At 29.9% G+C, this 17,339-nt stretch overlaps 2 protein-coding genes across 7 annotated transcripts; one reads left to right on the top strand and one right to left on the bottom strand.

Annotated features, from left to right (window-relative positions):
* The first annotated feature begins 738 nt into the window (after window positions 1-738).
* Window positions 739-2,721, top strand: LOC106775516 (squamosa promoter-binding protein 1). The gene is made up of 2 exons (XM_014662658.2): window positions 739-1,112; window positions 2,237-2,721. The coding sequence occupies exons 1-2, from the start codon at window positions 799-801 to the stop codon at window positions 2,340-2,342; spliced, it is 420 nt and encodes a 139-aa protein (XP_014518144.1). The 5' UTR covers window positions 739-798; the 3' UTR covers window positions 2,343-2,721.
* A 5,832-nt stretch (window positions 2,722-8,553) lies between these two features.
* Window positions 8,554-16,487, bottom strand: LOC106775925 (glyoxysomal processing protease, glyoxysomal). 6 transcript variants are annotated; one of them, XM_022786534.1, is made up of 13 exons: window positions 16,356-16,487; window positions 15,941-16,270; window positions 15,585-15,695; window positions 15,203-15,346; window positions 12,658-12,750; window positions 12,395-12,498; window positions 12,043-12,128; window positions 11,866-11,960; window positions 11,233-11,778; window positions 10,995-11,142; window positions 9,721-9,925; window positions 9,116-9,207; window positions 8,554-9,021 (listed from the first exon to the last, which is right to left on the bottom strand). In XM_022786534.1, the coding sequence occupies exons 1-13, from the start codon at window positions 16,419-16,421 to the stop codon at window positions 8,774-8,776; spliced, it is 2,268 nt and encodes a 755-aa protein (XP_022642255.1). In that variant the 5' UTR covers window positions 16,422-16,487; the 3' UTR covers window positions 8,554-8,773. The 6 variants fall into 6 exon arrangements, with proteins under 6 accessions (XP_022642255.1, XP_022642257.1, XP_022642256.1 ...); XM_022786536.1 differs by having other exon boundaries at window positions 11,034-11,142; XM_022786535.1 differs by having other exon boundaries at window positions 10,995-11,778; window positions 15,941-16,115; window positions 16,224-16,270.
* Window positions 16,488-17,339: the final 852 nt, after the last annotated feature.

The raw sequence follows: 17,339 nt of genomic DNA, 5'->3' as shown, positions 1-17,339 counted from the left end.
TTCCATTTAAATCTTGTTTACTGATAAAAAGTAAAAATCAAAATTTTTAAAAATCCTAATAATTTTGACTGATCATAATCTATTGGTTTCCTTGATTGCCTTTGTAGTTATGAAAGAAACTTTTTTTTCTCCTACAACAATCACTTGTATTGTAATGTTTTGGTATTTATACATACTTTTTTTTTTCTTAACTTCTCATTTATTTTTCCTATATATTCACTCATCTTAATTGTTACCCTTTTTTAAAAAACTTCTTTAGCGTCCTTGTAGTGGTCATTATATTTGATTTAATAAGAGAGAAATAGAAATAAAGAAAATGGAGTCAAAATAATAGATGCGTGTCAATAAGAAGAAAAGTTGTATGAAAAAAAAAATTCTTGGCCAGTTTATATCAATGAAAACAAAAACGAAAACAAATAACCTATAAAAATATTAATAAAGAAGATAAAAAGTTATGCTGTTTTTAAATTATATACTTTTTTGAAAGTAAAAATTAAAAATTACAAAAAAGGAGAAAAAAAAAAACCGACATGGTAAAAGTATTAGATGTGATGGATGAGAGAGAAAGATGTATGTAAAATAGAAGGAAGATTAGAAAATATTGAATGTTGTTTTACTATTACCCTGGAGGTGTGAGGTGGCAATCAATAAGCAAAGAGCCTAAGTGGTCCATCCTATTCTCTCATTCTATTTACCTTTCTAGTTTTTCTATTTATATCAAGTAGTTGTAGACTACTCCTTGACTTCTCCGTAACCTTTTCCAGACAGATCATCATCATCCAAAATTTCCCTGAACTTATGGATGAAAGTTGGAGTGAGGGGAAAAGGAGAATGAATTACAAGGAGGAAGAAGATGATGATTATGAGGAGGAGGAAGAGGAGGAGGGAAGTGAGTACGGAGAGGACGGTAGGAAGAAGAGGGTGGTGACTAACAAGAGAGGCTCCAAAGCTGGAGGCTCAATGCCACCTTCATGTCAAGTTGATGGTTGTAATGCTGATCTCAGTGATGCTAAGCCCTACCACAGGCGTCACAAGGTTTGTGAGTACCATGCCAAGGCTCCTGCAGTGCTCATTGCAGAGCAGCATCAACGGTTTTGCCAACAATGCAGTAGGTAGGTCGACAACCTTAATCAATCTTTTCTATTCAATTTAACTGTTCCTTTATGTTGTGTCTGTGGATCCAGCTATATGTGTATTTCAAGAGGTTTCTTTACAACTGTTTATGTATATACCCTTTGCCCTTTCCAATCAACCCTAGCCAGAAGACAAAACTCTTAGGGTATACTTGCTTCAAGTGTCAAAACAAACAGTATATGAAATGTGTCTGAGGTTCTTTTTCATTTCCTACCTAGCATAGAGCTTATGGAGAACGTTAACTGACAGTGTCTAACCGTATTGCTTTAGTTCTAAGAAAAATGATTAACTCCTTCTCAACATTATTATGCATTAAGGTGCATTTTTATGGAATGTGTTCAAATCGAAAATCGATTACCCCCAAAGGTATGATACATTCTTGATGGCAAACTGTTTGTGCTAAAACAGGGACATTGTTTGGGTTCAAGAATAACATAGAATCATCCTAAATGGCACTTACCATTCCGTGGATAGAATGAATAGCATTTTGACTTAAGGTTTCACTTAAATTTTTGGTGCCATTGTTTTTAATCCATGAAGCTGACAAGACAAAAATAGTGCTGATTTTGTTTCAATCCATCAGATTGGACTATCTTCCATGAAGAGGGAAAATTGGGATGATCTCAACACAATCTGATTATCAATCATTTTGATTTAGGCATATGATTTAGGGTAATACAAACCCATCAATAAATGGAACATTCATCCATTCAAAAAGAAAACTGCAAATATGTCGATCGAGAACTAACCTATTTTTGGAATTTCAAGCTACTTGAATTCACAAAACCATTTCAAATAAAATATTATTTCTTTTCTCTTCTGGGAAAATGTAGGTTCAAAGATGTCATTCTATAAGGTACGTTTAAATAATTTTTTCTACAAGTGTTTACTAAAGAAAAAAAAAATTCACTGATGAAATCACCTCATACAATTTGAATTTTGTATAATAATTGTCCTATCATACTTTCTCAAAAGCTGCTAATTTTACTTTATCTTTTAAATAATATCATTTTCGAATCAAGTTAACTTAGATATTTGAAGGTGTCCTTTGATGTTGTTAAAATTTCCTATGAGTTGAGTAAGTAGTATTTTGGTTTTCCAGGTTTCATGAGCTATCAGAATTTGATGAATCAAAAAGGAGTTGTAGAAGGCGTTTGGCTGGACATAATGAAAGGCGTCGCAAGAATGCATCTGAATATGGGCATTGATGAATTGGAGAAGAAAGAATATTGAGGCAAGCTAGTATAAAAATAACAACAAAAGAGCCTTTTGCCATTAGGTGTGCAAGAGAAGGCAAAGCAAGCAAGAACAAATAATCTAAATAATGTCTCCCGTATTATTGGCCTATGAGAAAGCTCTATATCTTCTATCAATTTTTTTCCTATATATATATATATCATATGCTAAAATTGCTGTGCTGGTTATGTCCATGAGAATATTATAAAAATATCTTTTTGAAATATGTATATGTTTGCTCAATCTTTTTACCATACGTCTTTCTCTACTATCTTGTACTTTAAACAGTAACAAGTATCCCAAAACTAGAACAGAAATATTGCCCAAAAGATGAATTTAAGAATTCAAGCAGATGCTCTTTTGAGAAAAACACAGTTATTGGCACTTGATCAGACAAATACTGATCTTTCAACCAACAACTATTGGTGGCGGCATTCTAACTCTGAGTAAATATTGTAACATTATTACTTTTAAGAATAAATTACTTACACTATGTTTTCCAATAAAAAAAATTACTTATAGTCAAGTTTGTTTCTATAACACTCTTTCGTTGACCTTCAATGTAATATATTTTGAAACACAGGCACTTATATGACTCTCCATTTAGGAAATTTACTTACAAAAGAAAATATTTGGGAATGAAGCAAGTGTGGAATATGTTTTAATCTTAACTAAATAAAATAAATCAAATCATTATATATATATATATATATATATATATATATATATATATATATAATCTCTTTTCCTTTATAGGGATTACAACACAAAATAAATATGTATGCATTACAATTTATAAAAATATAGACATCTTCTAGCTATGCTCTAGAGATTTCTCTGCAAATGCATCCATATAAATTGAATCACATTTTAATTGCAATATATAAACTTGTCTACTTTCATAATTAAGGTATTAAGTTTTATTTAGAATATAACATTTATTGAGATATAGATTTCATCTAGTGATCTTATACAATAAGGTGATCTTATCGAATAGACAACTCTTCATCTAATTAGATGGTAAAAAATTATTATAAGCTCTCACCAGATCATATCTTTATGATTTTGACTTGAGCTATCAAATAAAAAATTAACATCTCATCAAGTTAAAAAAATCTCATTTACCATTCATAATAATAATAATAATAATATATAATTATCCAAGAAGGCATATACATGATGCATCATTTAGAAAAAAAGTTAAACACATAACTACAAAAAGAATATAATTTGAGTAGTTCTTCCATAAAAGCTAATATTAAAACTGACTCTCCCTTATTCAAGTTATAAACTAACATTTGAATGTTGGTTCTCAAATTAATATTCATTAAAGTCTCATATTTACTAATATATTATCTGTGTTATTTTTGCTTTTATTATTAAATCAAGATAACTTTCCTTTATCACTCTAAATCAATATAAACAAGAATTCATTTTTTCATTAGGAAAACTTTACATATAACAAAAATTAAAATATACAAATAAATATTAAAAAAATGTTCAAATCAAAATTATGATCTTTCAATGAACTCTTAATTGATAAAACACGATAAAGGAAAATATATTATGATCTAACTTAAAGAGAGAATAAAAGTTGAAAAGATAATAATTTTGTAAAATAAACAGTAACATATGGGATTTATTTTTCTTTTTAAGATTCAATTGATCTTACCATTAATACTCAACTGGTGAAAATTAATGTAGTCAAAATTTTAAAACTAATTTTCTTTTAATCTTTAAATAATTAAAAAAAACAATTTTGAATTTTGTTTAGAATTTTTTTACTTTTCAAAATTTTTTAAACTTAATTTAATTTAATTTCTTTAAAAATGCTATTAGTATGGATGAATGAGATATTTTTCAATAAAAACAATGCATTAAAATGAATTTATGATTTTTTTATCTAGTTCAATAATTTAAAATGAATTTCATTTTGTAATCCAATTTGTCATGCTCACAATTCTTCAAATATATATATTTTTAAACAAAATTTGTACCGCAAATAATTTTCAATTATAAAATCCTAGGGGGGAAATTCCAGCAAATTTTTTGATGGTAAGTAATTATCAACTCTTTTTTTTTTTGTGAAATATCCACAAATATGTATGTGGGAAATAACAGCAAATATTTCCTATTTCATTAATACTGTAACTTGTTTCCATGAATTTGATTAATATAGTTTTCCAGGGATTGGTCAACTATGACTTTTCAGTAGTGCTCCTTACAAATATGAGTTGGTTAATAAGTAGTTTTAAAAATTATGTTTTAATAAGTTATTTTCCATGGATTTTTTTTAAATGACTTGTTTCAAATTCACATTACCTAAGAACTTTTCTTTTGAAAGTTATTATTTTTTGCAAACTGTATTTCAAATAATTAAATCTATTATGCATTTTCTTTGGTATCATTAGACCTACTAAATAAGGAAAAGTTAAAAACAAAAAATACACCATGAAATTTAATAAAATTTTAAATTTAATATTCAATCAGTTCATCAGCAAATCCAAATAAGGCAATATCAATAGTTATAAAAAAAAAATCAGTTTAAACAAACTTGATGTCCATCTTGTTGTGTCCTTATTAATGGTTATGTTGTTTTTATTATCCTACAAGTTTGGTTAATAATGTTTTTTTTATCATATATATATATATATATATATATATATATATATATATATATATATATATATATATTATCTACATAAAATTTTTGTCTGCTATTTAAAATTACTCACATGTAGGAAATATTCGTTATAATAAAGTTTTTTTTTAATTATATATAATCCATACACATGAAACAACTTGATAAAGATTTTTGTTAAGGGATCTCTACATGCAAAAGATAGAAGAAATGTGCAAGTGAGTAAAAAGGTGTTAGTGACAATGAAGAAGAACAAAAGAAGTAGATATATGAGATCATTTATTCTTGTGAAAAAATCAGATTTTTTTTATTTTCTTCCTTTAAATCACCTCATAAATTATTAATTTTATAAATTTGTAAGTATGTTATTCTTTGTCACATCGTGAAAGAAAGAAGCAAATTGGAACAGAAAAATATACTATTCGAAATGTTGCACATTTTTTGTAAGTAAATATAAAACCTGGCACTTGCTTATTCTGAAAATGACTTTACTTTGTGATGAAGCTTGTTTATTAATACTGACAAATTCCTCCACAGAATCTACTTCAAAATATCACTTTATTCTTAACCACTCAATCACTCATCACAAAACTCTTAACACCACTCACTTTAAGTGCTGCAAATCAACAAAATGGTTAGAAAAATAAAAAATATATAATATGAAGGAATTAATATAAAATAATTTCTTAAACCCATGAAAAATTGAGTGGATAACATTTGAATTGCGTATATGTTATTAAATAAGTAAAATCAATTTTGTGTTTGAAAATCATAGTTTAAAATAATTAATGACACAAATCAATTTAAAATTAGTGTAGTTTTAATTAATTTCACACTAAATTTTAAGCAATATAAGTTTCTATATTTTTTTAAATTAGGTTAGTTGCTTATTAAAAAAAAATCTACCTTAACATGACAATGCGTTTTTATATCTAAAGAAAATCATATTAAACTTATGGTAAGATATATAAAAACTTGAACCAATAGCTCTGATCACCCGATTCGATTCAATTATTTGCATCAATTTAACTTTCAAATGGTCACTTTATAACTTTATCGAGTTCAAAGTATGGGTATCATATGATTAGATTGATATGATTTTTTTTGTTTAAATTTAATTAATGGTTTAAAATTTTAAATTTAATTGCATAATTGTTTTAAATATCTATAAGAAGATGCTTTTTATTTATGATAATGAACTAATTTTTCAATTCACTTGGTTAATCGGGCCCATTCGGCTCTACCCATTTTTTTGCCACAAATATTGAATGCTGTAAAGAAAATGATGGACGATATTTTAACAATATCAAGAATTTATTTTGAAGGAAATTAAGTATCTGCAGAGAGAAAATTAAAAATATTAAATTTATCTTTGGTCTTTACAATTTTATGAATTTGTAATTTCGTTTTTATAGAATTTTAATTGTGCATTTGCTCTTCTAGTTTTCTAAAATTAAATTATTTTAAATTTTATTAATATATCATTATTACTAATATAAAATGTTATCTGTTTGTTATAGGTTAATATTGAACCAAGATTGCTTAATTTTAGAAATTGGAGACTAAAATTTTTTGAGAAAAAATATACACAATTGCAAGCCTATAGGATAAAAATATTTAAGTTAAAATAAATTTAACTTTTTCATAGACTAAAATTTGTTTGTATACGAATTAAAAATTAGGTTTAAGAGAAATTATAAAAAAAAATAACTTTTACGGATTAACTCTTACTCAAAACTAATTTGAAGTTATGAAAATATGATTTTAGTTTTATTTTCTTTTTCTTACACATACTGAAAGCCTTAATAAAGAGAGATTAAATAAATAGAAAGATATAGTTTTATCTCTTATTATAAAAGTTTCTGAAGTTCCATTATACTTTTTCATTTTCATTTGAGTTAATGCTAATGATAATAAGGACAGTACACCTTGCATTTTACAAAAGATATAAATAGGTTCTTTAAGGTTTAATAGATTTTTTTTCAATATTTAAAGGATTTACTTAGTATTATTTTTTTTAAAAAAATTGTATTTAATTTAATGTTTATTTTATTTAAAAAGAACATGTTAGTTCCTTTTAACTAAATTCGTACTCACACCGTTTGAATTGTGATTTGTGTTAACGATTTTAGATTTTTCCAATTTTTTAGTCTTTCTATTATTATGGTATTGACATGCTATCATCTTTCAAATGTTGTCTATATTAATTTAATGAAAGAAATAATATTAATTTTTTTAAAATAAAATAAGAATTAAATTAAAGACAAAAAAAATTAAAGATAACATTAAATGAATCTTCGGATATTATGAAAAAAATATATTAATTTCTTTTAAGAAAATAAATAAATATATATATATATATATATATATATATATATATATATATATATATATATATATATATATATATATGAAAGTATATCATGACATATTGCATTAAAGAGAAAAAGGTATGAAGGTGCGAATGAACATCATTTTGGTGACCACAAAACACAAGTAGGCTTCAACTGGCTTCCATTGAACGCTATTTCTTATCATAAAGAGACCAATTTTCAATTCACGTTTTTGAGACAACTATTGGCCCTACGATATTGAATGAATCCAATCTGTTTAGTGGATTTGATTTAAATCAATAAAGGAGAAAATACTTTTTTTTTCATATAATAACTATAATATATTTTATTTCTAGTACAATTTTTTTTTTATTGGAATTTATATACTACTAAATATTTCATTAATTTTCTTTTATGACAAGTGAGTAAGAGCTTATAGACATTATTAAATGTTAAAAAAAATAATATTATATATGATGACTCTTTTTGAGAAAAGATTTGTTAAAGATAAATTGTATAAATATGATATAAGTCCAGCCCGACTAACATCACTTGAATTTATGCGTTTTTTTACGTAGTTTTTTTTATTTAATATGAAATTTAGACTTACTAATCCAATTACTATACTTTAATAAAAAATATATCCACGAGCTATGGGAGAACAAATGAAATGGTCAACATTTGATAAATTTTAAAATTCATGTAAGAAATTATCTAATTGTTCAACAACAACAATAATATTTAAATTTATCGCATTTATTCTTAAGGGTAAAATATAATTGTCTAATTTTATCTATTAAAACATTTCTTAAAATTTATTATACCTATCACACCATACATAAACTTGTATTTTAAATTCACTTAAGTCACAGCATCTTTCCCTTAATCCAAATCCAAACAACATAACTTGAATTCTGGTTCATTTTAAAAAAATCTTTGAAACTTATAATGAAAGACCCTTGAATTAGATTTGACTAAAAATACTTTAAGATTCAACTTTACAATTCTGTTTAATTCATTAAATCAGAAATCACAGCGAAACTAGATTACTTATATGTATTGACAATAACTGCAGATTTTAAATCTTGATTAAAATGCAAAAACAAAAAAAAACAAAGATTTAATCAATTTGCTTAACAAGAATTTAAAGATTAGAGAAGGGAAAGAATATATATATATATATATATATATAAATTGAAGAAAAAGGTCTATCAAGAGTTTCTCCTATAATTACTTGAGATCTGTCCCAAAGAACAAAACAGAAACAAGTGTTTTGAGTAAAATCAGTTTTAAATTTCGGTTTAAGTACAAGTATAATCGTTTAGAGACTTTTAAAAATTATTTTCTTTTTGCTAACAATTCAATAGAAGAAATGTAATCATAGGAATGTATCCATTGACAAGTCAGGTAAACTGTGACTTAAATCAGACTATAACTTGCTAGGAATAACTTCCTTCGGAAGCACTCCACTCTTTCCAACATTGAAAACGTCCTTTCTTTCAGCAATAAACTTTGCAAACCGAGAACCCTTCTCTTTACTTTTATTGTCTGTAGCAGACTGAGGTGGATCATGCACAGAGTGGGGATTAGGATATGATGGCCGCATCAATGCCCATATAGATGAAAGGTATTCATTTGGCTCGTCTAGAATCTTTAGAAGTGATAAATCCTCCATGCCTGCAGTGGGAAAAGTAACATTATCAGATGAGGTGGGAACACCATCCATGAGTAACATTCATTGTCGGACCAAACAATTAGTTAAAAAACATACCTTTTGAAAATTTGGAGATGGGTGCCAAAGCAGCAGATGGAATGCTAAAATTAAGATGAGGTATTACTGTTCCTCCTCCATGCCTTGCATTGCTGTGTCAAAAACATTATATAATTAAAGATGGAAGTTTAATAATCTACAACCATTTAGGAACAATCAATAAAGAAAATTAATATCACAAAAGCTTATACTATACAGAGAAAAAACTGGACCAGACAGAGCACCTATGAGTAAAAATAGGATCAAGAAATGACAATATTGTGCAGTCATGCTGTAGAGACAGGACGTCTCTAAGCTAAAGAATTTCATCGAAAATAATCATATTGCCTTAAAAACATAGCTTCAGTAAAAGGGAAAGGGAATTTTGATTTGCAGATTCTTGGTTTCCTGAGAGAAAAATCCTGCCGACAATCCAAAACAAACAATAGAACCACCTATTCGTATATATATTTTATTTAAAGACTACGATCCTGAGCTACAATGCCAATAGAATCATTGTGACAAATGATTAGCAATTAAACAACTCAAATCTAGTGGTTCGGCACACAATGACCAACAGGAATAGGAGAAGGTGGTATGGTGGTATTGAAAGTTGGTGGCAATACCTTGTAACCAGGCCAATCATGTGACCATCTGAATTGATGACGGCACCGCCACTAGCACCAGGATGAATAGCAGCAGTTGTTTCGAGCATTGCCGGGAAGTACTCACGATTGTGCAGATGCTCAGGTTGAATGGGCAGATAAGATTGAGGAGTCTTTGCCTCAACCACTTTTGCTACCACACCAGAGCAAACAGATGGGAAGAATCCTAATAAAAATATATGACTTCCGAAGTTAGACAAAAGAAATAGAAAAAAAAAAAAAAAAAACCCACCGCAATTGAATTGGTTGTTTATAAAATTAGATGCAACACGTCAGACTAATCACCCGACTGACAAATTATCACAATAGAAACATATAGCATAGCAAAAAAATAAATAAATTCAAGGATAACATCTAATGTATCATTTGCATTGATGCATATGACCCTTGATGGTTTTCACAAACAAGTTTGTTTTAAAAGGAATAAAAAATAAGCAAAGGCCTAAAGATTAAAATACCCAAGTATTGGAGTTGATTGTAATATTCTCAGAACATACCTTAGATATAGGGTAGCTTATTAGGTTTACCGCCATACTATTGCAGTTAACTATATGTTGTTAATCCCTGTATACCATAGTAATTTTTATAATTAAATCGCAGCCCCAGGTCTTGGGTTGTACCTAAACTTTTAAATTATCATCTAAGTATTATCAATGGGTTTGTTAATACTAGGAACTAGGAAATCTAAATCCTTATGAATTCATTACCCAATATTCTACAGACAAGTTTGTCAAGGGCCAACAATCCTAAAAGCTTATGATTTTCAAAATGGTTTTGTCCCTAACAAAGCTTAAGGTAAGCGAGAGAGGATGTAATGATTATTCTCCATTACTCGATCAATTTTATGGTTCATTCAGTATCAAGGTTTTTTTTTTGGTTGATCTACTCGATGACATACAAAAGGGAACCGGTATCAACCAGAGGCAGGCCGACATAGTACTAGTTCATTTTTTGCATTAACAGGAATTAAAATAAAGTTAAAGGAATTAAAGTTTTTGTACTATGACTATAACTTTTTTGTTCTTGTACTCAAACCGGAATATATCAATACTTGTATTGAACCAACTATTTATTTACCCTTTGTTGAAGTTCCAACTAAATATAGTTGGAGCTGCTGAAGCAAAAACATAAAATGACAAAAACATGAAAAATAATAAAAGTTTAAAGGAACTCCAGCGTTGCAGAAATGTAATCATAAGCAACATTAACGTTCATTTTATAGCAGGGCATCTAACCAAGAAAGAAACAGATCGATTGGGTCAGCAAGGTCATACCACGCTTTGGGCCAAATAGTCCATGGCCAATGACAAATGCCTTTGATCCAGTGGATGGCCTAGAAAAATCCATTGTTATAGGCAAAAGATCATCTAGAACAGATTCAAGCTGCAATAAGGCAACATCCCATGGTCCTTTACAAACATACACTACTTTTGCATCACACCAAATCCAAGGTTTGATATGATCAAGACGTACACGTATGTTTCTATGGTTGTCATAAGTTGGATTCAACAACTTATATCCCCCCTGCTCATTGGCAGTGAAAGGATAAATAATTGGCATCTTTAACTGTGAAGTTTGACTAACTTGATTGCTTTCAACTCTGTCACCAAGATAGGCAGTTCCCTTGGACGTGGAAGAAGATTTTTCTGAATTGGTCCCATATCCTCTGCCGCTTACATGTTCTTTCCCAAATCTCCATGGTTCCAATAGATGAGCATTTGTAAGTATGAGACCTTGACTGTTAAGTAAAACACCAGATGCCCATACTCCATCACCAATAGTAACAAGACAGACAGAAGTCATTGCCTTCTCAATTGGTAATGGTGAGGAACTACCAAAATATAAATGCTCACGTTTAATCCTAGAGCATACATCCAATTTGTCAGTGTCAGAAAAAGACCCAGTTCCCGCAGCATAAAGATCACCCCCCTGATTACATAACCCTTTCTCTGTATTCTCAGGCCTATTGCGCAGCAAACCACTAGAAGCACTCACAATGGCCTCCCATGGAACCACCAGCTGTTACCGAATACTAGAGTTTTGCATGATGTGTTAAATTGGAATGGGCTAAAATAATGTCAAATAAGGAGAACGTAATCAAGGTACCTGGATTTCCGCCCCATATGTCTTCTGTCTCAATGGTCTGAGCAGGACACCAGTAAGACATGCATGCTCACTGAAAACTGGACTGCCTTCCATTCCTGGTAGATAGAGTATCAAAATTGAGCCAGAACCACTTCCATAAATGACCAATGGATTATGCAACAGAGAAATGGCTCACACCAGGAAGACACCGTATGTCAGCCATCAGCAATGATCCATCAGATGAATGGGAAGGATAGCTGTTTGCAATGCATCCTACAGAGATGCTGATTCAAGCAATTAACCATACAATGTCAAAGGATTGAATGACACAAAATTCCCAAACATTGCCATCCAATTCACTGCAGTGACTACAGTAATAGACCCAATAACTGCTTATACAAATCAACACATAGGCAATCCCAACAGCTCAAAAAATAAAAACAGCACAACATAAAGTGACAAAGAACAAGCAAGAGAAAAGTTTAACCATTTTTGAAGTAACATACAGATTTTATTTTTCTTTTATCGAAACAAATACACACACATATACCTGTTAAAAAAGTGCATAGGTGACAGGACTCCAAATGGAGACCCAACTGCCAGAAGAAAATCACCCCTTTTATTCATGGCAGATAACTTAGTATCCAGCAAATCCTGATAAAATCACCAACAACTTATTTTCAAGAGTCTAAATGGACCAACAAAGAATACCAACAGAAAAATAATTTCAGATGTAATTAGTATGTTACAATAATAGTTAATATAAGGATTTCAACTAGAGAGAAAAAAAAGATAAATAAAAATGAAAGATACCCTGAAAGATAAAGAAACACTCAAAATTGCCATTCTAGTAAGTGATTTGTATACAAGACTTGCACTGCCAGATCCTCCCGTGACCAATCTCTCCTGTAATAGCAATAAAAATTCGTCATTCTTCTTCTGAAAATATTATGTTTGCTTCTACATATCATTATCCTGGAGATGTTATTCCAAAGGCGATTTACACAGTCAAGAAGAAGAATGATACTCTAAAAAGTAGCAGGTTAAAAGTTTACAGGATCAATTTAAGATGAGGTATATATCCTTTCACAAATGAACAGTTTGATATTTTGCAGTTGTACCAATAAATTTTATTACAAAAATAGTTATGATAAGTGTGATAATTACTTATTATTCACACTTATTAGAACCTCTTACTTGCCTTTTTGTCCTTTATTTTGTGTTGATTTCCATGAAAAGATGCAAAACTTATATATAGTTTTCATAGATAGTGATAATTATCTATTTTTGGTTTATTTTGCAGGAAAATAGAGGATTGGAGAAGATTAAAGAGATGCTGTCAGAATTTTGCAACAAGTCACCAACACTCGCCCAACGAGATCTTGGCAGCTCTAACCCAACCAAGAAGCCCAGCGAGTTGAACAAGCCTACATGTCAGAAAAGCTACCTCTCGCAGGATATTCTGGCCTAGCGAGAAAGCACTTTTTGGTGAATGGTTTAAAGTATCGAGAGTGAAAGAAAAGTTTAGTTTTGGACGTGGAAACAAACCAAAAGCTCAGGACACAAGTTGAGTTTCGGACGTGGAAACAAACCAGAAGCTCATAACCAACCAAGTGTGTGTATGCATCTATAAGAATCATGCAAAATCAAATTCATAGCAACAACAGCTTTCTTACTTGCTCTCTGCATTCTCATCACACTCAAATATTCAATCCTCTGGGTCATAATCACACAAGATCAAGAACTAATCATATTGCAACCATGTCCATACATCTCAACACTTAAATTTGCAGGGATTTTCTCAAGATCACACAAGTTATCACGCAAGGAAATCAAAGCTCTAAATGCCCAAAAGCAAAAAGAAAGGCATCCAAAAACAAGGCTGACCAAGAAAGATCAAATTAAACCACCACATGAAACTGTTTTAACATAAACTAAAGTACTGAATATAAAATATCTTTGCATAAAAAGTCCCTTTGCACTTGAAGCGTTAACAAAGTAAAGTCTTACTTTACCTTGTTCAGTCTATTCAACTCTCACTTAGAATGAAGCCAAAAGGGATCACTCCAGTAGACTACTACGTCATAGAAGGAATGATAATGTGTTGAGAAAAACATATAGATAGAAAAGATGAGCATATGCTGAAAATGTGTTTCAACTACACATATACCATAAAACTGTTTAATTTATAAATGTAATAAATACGAGATACAATTTTTCTACTACTTACAAACATTGAACCAAGACATTTGCGTAATAATACATACTTTTGTCAAAGGTAAATCTAAAATACAAGTGTATCTAATACAATGCTTATATTCAACCATAAACATATCATGGATATTAAACATATTTCTCAATGCATGGCTTTCTAACCTTAACCCAGAGTCTTTTTCTATTATATGATACCAGCTAAATGGATATTCATTCTATCATAAATTAAGTATATAAAGAAATCATTTACCTCTAAATTTTTCTTGCTGTCTGCTTATAATTTTCCTCTAGCAATTGAGTTTCCGTTCAACTGATTTACTCTCTACAAGGCTCCAGTCTCCACACATCCACAAACCAGAGAAGACCAGTTTCTACCATCTTTTTTACAGTAAGTGCTACCCCAACGTTCTCCATAATGTATTTATTCGTTTATTCCTAATTCTGTCTTGGCTACTATGTTCGCTCACCCAATGCATCATTCTCCTTTGTCATATTGAGTGAATTCTCTTGGTGAATTTCTCCACCCAACATTTAGTTCCACACAACGTAGCAGACTAGCAGGTATTTAAAGGAGATATGAAGGAGGAAAACAGAGGAAAAAATTGCACGCATGCCAGAACCATATAAGTTAGAGAGCTTGAATAGTGATTGGATTCAAAAGTACATGCCACATAGGCTCCTTCTTTTCCCGTTTTAGCTTTTGAAAAGCTAAAACTTGAGCATACAAAGATAAAGGGGAAATAGTGTTTGTTAGACACTTTAAGTGACATTACAAAACTCAGAAGATAAATGTCAATGAAATTCAGCAAATACCCAAAGTCTTGGCATGGATTCAATAAATTTCAGTCAACTCTCTTTTTATTACTATATTATTACATCATTCTATCTCATGCCAAGAATAAAAACTCAAATTACAGACCAGCAAGAAAAGATTTCCAGGGTTTTAGATTCATTATTTGCTCCCAGAAGCAACATACATACATGCACTACGATAATCCAATCATGAGTTTAACTACCTTTTTTAAGCAAATATAATACAAATTGTGACATACATGTCACATCTCTTCGCGTACAGGTACAAACTTTTAAGGTAAAGTAATTCATCACAACAGGTAAAAGGAAACCTTTTTAAGAACAAACTAACCTGAGTTTGAAAAACATCTCTAGACCGTTGAGAATCATTATTGTAAGATGCCAAAGACCAACCAACTTCCCATTCAAACTCTGGTATACCCAAAGATGCTTCGATAAGTGATTGGAGACAATCAGATGAAGTAGGAATATCAACCTGCATGGTGCAGAAATCTAATGAGCATTGAACTAGAAAATAGCGGTTTAATTATAAAAGAAAAAAATCATAGCTTATTGAGAAACAAATATTACAAATTTAAATTTAAATAAACGATGGTATAGAAGTCACACCACATGAATCCTAACATTGTTGTTTCTCAAAAACATACGGGCAACAGATCATTGACTATTTAGAAGATAGCACAATAAGAAACTAAATTGTTCAAAATGCTTACAAATGACAAAAGCTGCGCAATAAGCCAGCAAGGCGTTCCCTGATTGGAATGTCCTTTGGTGCTCTCGGTCATAACATCAATCCGAACACCAGAAATCAAGTCTGGCCTGCCCTGAAAAGCACAACTTACACAATTTAAAATACACACGCACAAAGCAACTTTAGAAAATATAAAAAAACAAATAAATGATTTTAATTTGATGTTGCAGTGGCAGTTTCATTGCGTTCACAGATAATGCACGAAATTGCAGACTATGACGGCCATATTAACAACCCAAACACTTCGACGTTGCGGCCAAAATTGCTGTTGCGTTAACCTTTCCAACTTAATTAATTATAATATCTACGGACACCAACCTGAGGAATATTTTCTCTATGTTGAGGGGACAGAAAAGGTTCAACAACCGAGGCAACTGTCACAACAAAAACCCTGTCCTCGCAGTTACCACCATAGAGACGTGTAGCTACTTGAGCATCATAAAGGGTATCTGGTACAAGCATCCCCGAAGCTGAAAGAGTTGTTTCACCAGAACTACGCATACCCGGAAGGAGAAAACCAAAACCCGCCACCATAAGTTCATAAAAAACGAAACTTCTAATAAACAAAAACAAAAATAAGATCACGGGTGGGGTTAGAAACCGGTATTGATGAAAAGCGTGTTTTCTCATCTTCAACCCTTTTGGGTCCTGAAAAGTTAATTGCAAGCTGAGTGAGAGATGATAATAGAGTAAACGGCGGCGCGTTTGAGAAGATAGAAAAAGAGAAACTCACAGGACCCCGAACTCTGACCATGACTGCGAAATTCCGAGCACAGCTAACGGTTTCTAATGGAACCATTTGGAAGAGTGAGTATGAAGATGAAAGCCTTCAATTTGAAGTTCAAGCTACATATACTGCTTTGGGTTTATTGCTCCTAATATAACAAATGCTTTGGATTTTAAGTGAATTTATTTCGTAATAGAATATTTTTCTTAATTTTTATCTATTATAAATTAATTTTTTTAAAGATTGTCATTAATTGATCCAATTAAAAAAAAGTTTTACTTTTAAATTTGTTCATAAGCTTTCAACTATTTGATTAACATCAGATTTTACCCTTTTAAATTCACACACGAAAAAAAAAAAAAAAATATATATATATATATATATATATTAATAATTTACTTCTTATATTTTTAGTAATGTGTCACTTAGTTTTTTATTTAATTATTTAATTGAGTTTCCGACATTTTTTAAATATAATTAATTTGATACTTACTTTAAATTGATATAAATCTATTAGGAATCTCACTTGTTATAATCTTAATCATTTTGTGTTTTATAACTCTAATATGTTTTTTTCTTCGCCTTTTTTCAATTTCCTCTTCCTTCATTGAAAAGTTTGCCTCTTTTTTTTGGAGTAAATTTTTAAATGGGATTGAAAACTTTGATGGAAAATGAATATTTAATAGGAGGTGAAGGAAGTGATAAGAGGTGAAGAAACATAGAAAATAATATAGAATGACACTTTTAAATTGTTTTAGCATTAATTTGATTAAAAATCAAATTAATCCTATTTAAATAATATTATATTTAATTGAGTAAAAAATAGTATAGAGGTCAAAGCGAATTATAAATATAGATATAGAAAAAAATATATTAATTAAGTCTCTATATACAAACATGTTAAAAAAACTTATTTTCCTAGAGCAATCATTGTTTAATCTAATAAAGCCATAACCAAAGAAAATAATTGAAAAAACAAAAATTGGGTTT

This window comes from Vigna radiata, chromosome 10, assembly GCF_000741045.1.
Source record: "Vigna radiata var. radiata cultivar VC1973A chromosome 10, Vradiata_ver6, whole genome shotgun sequence".
NCBI lineage: Eukaryota > Viridiplantae > Streptophyta > Magnoliopsida > Fabales > Fabaceae > Vigna > Vigna radiata.
Note: the sequence above shows the minus strand (reverse complement) of the source record. Positions and strands in the feature narration are given on the sequence as shown.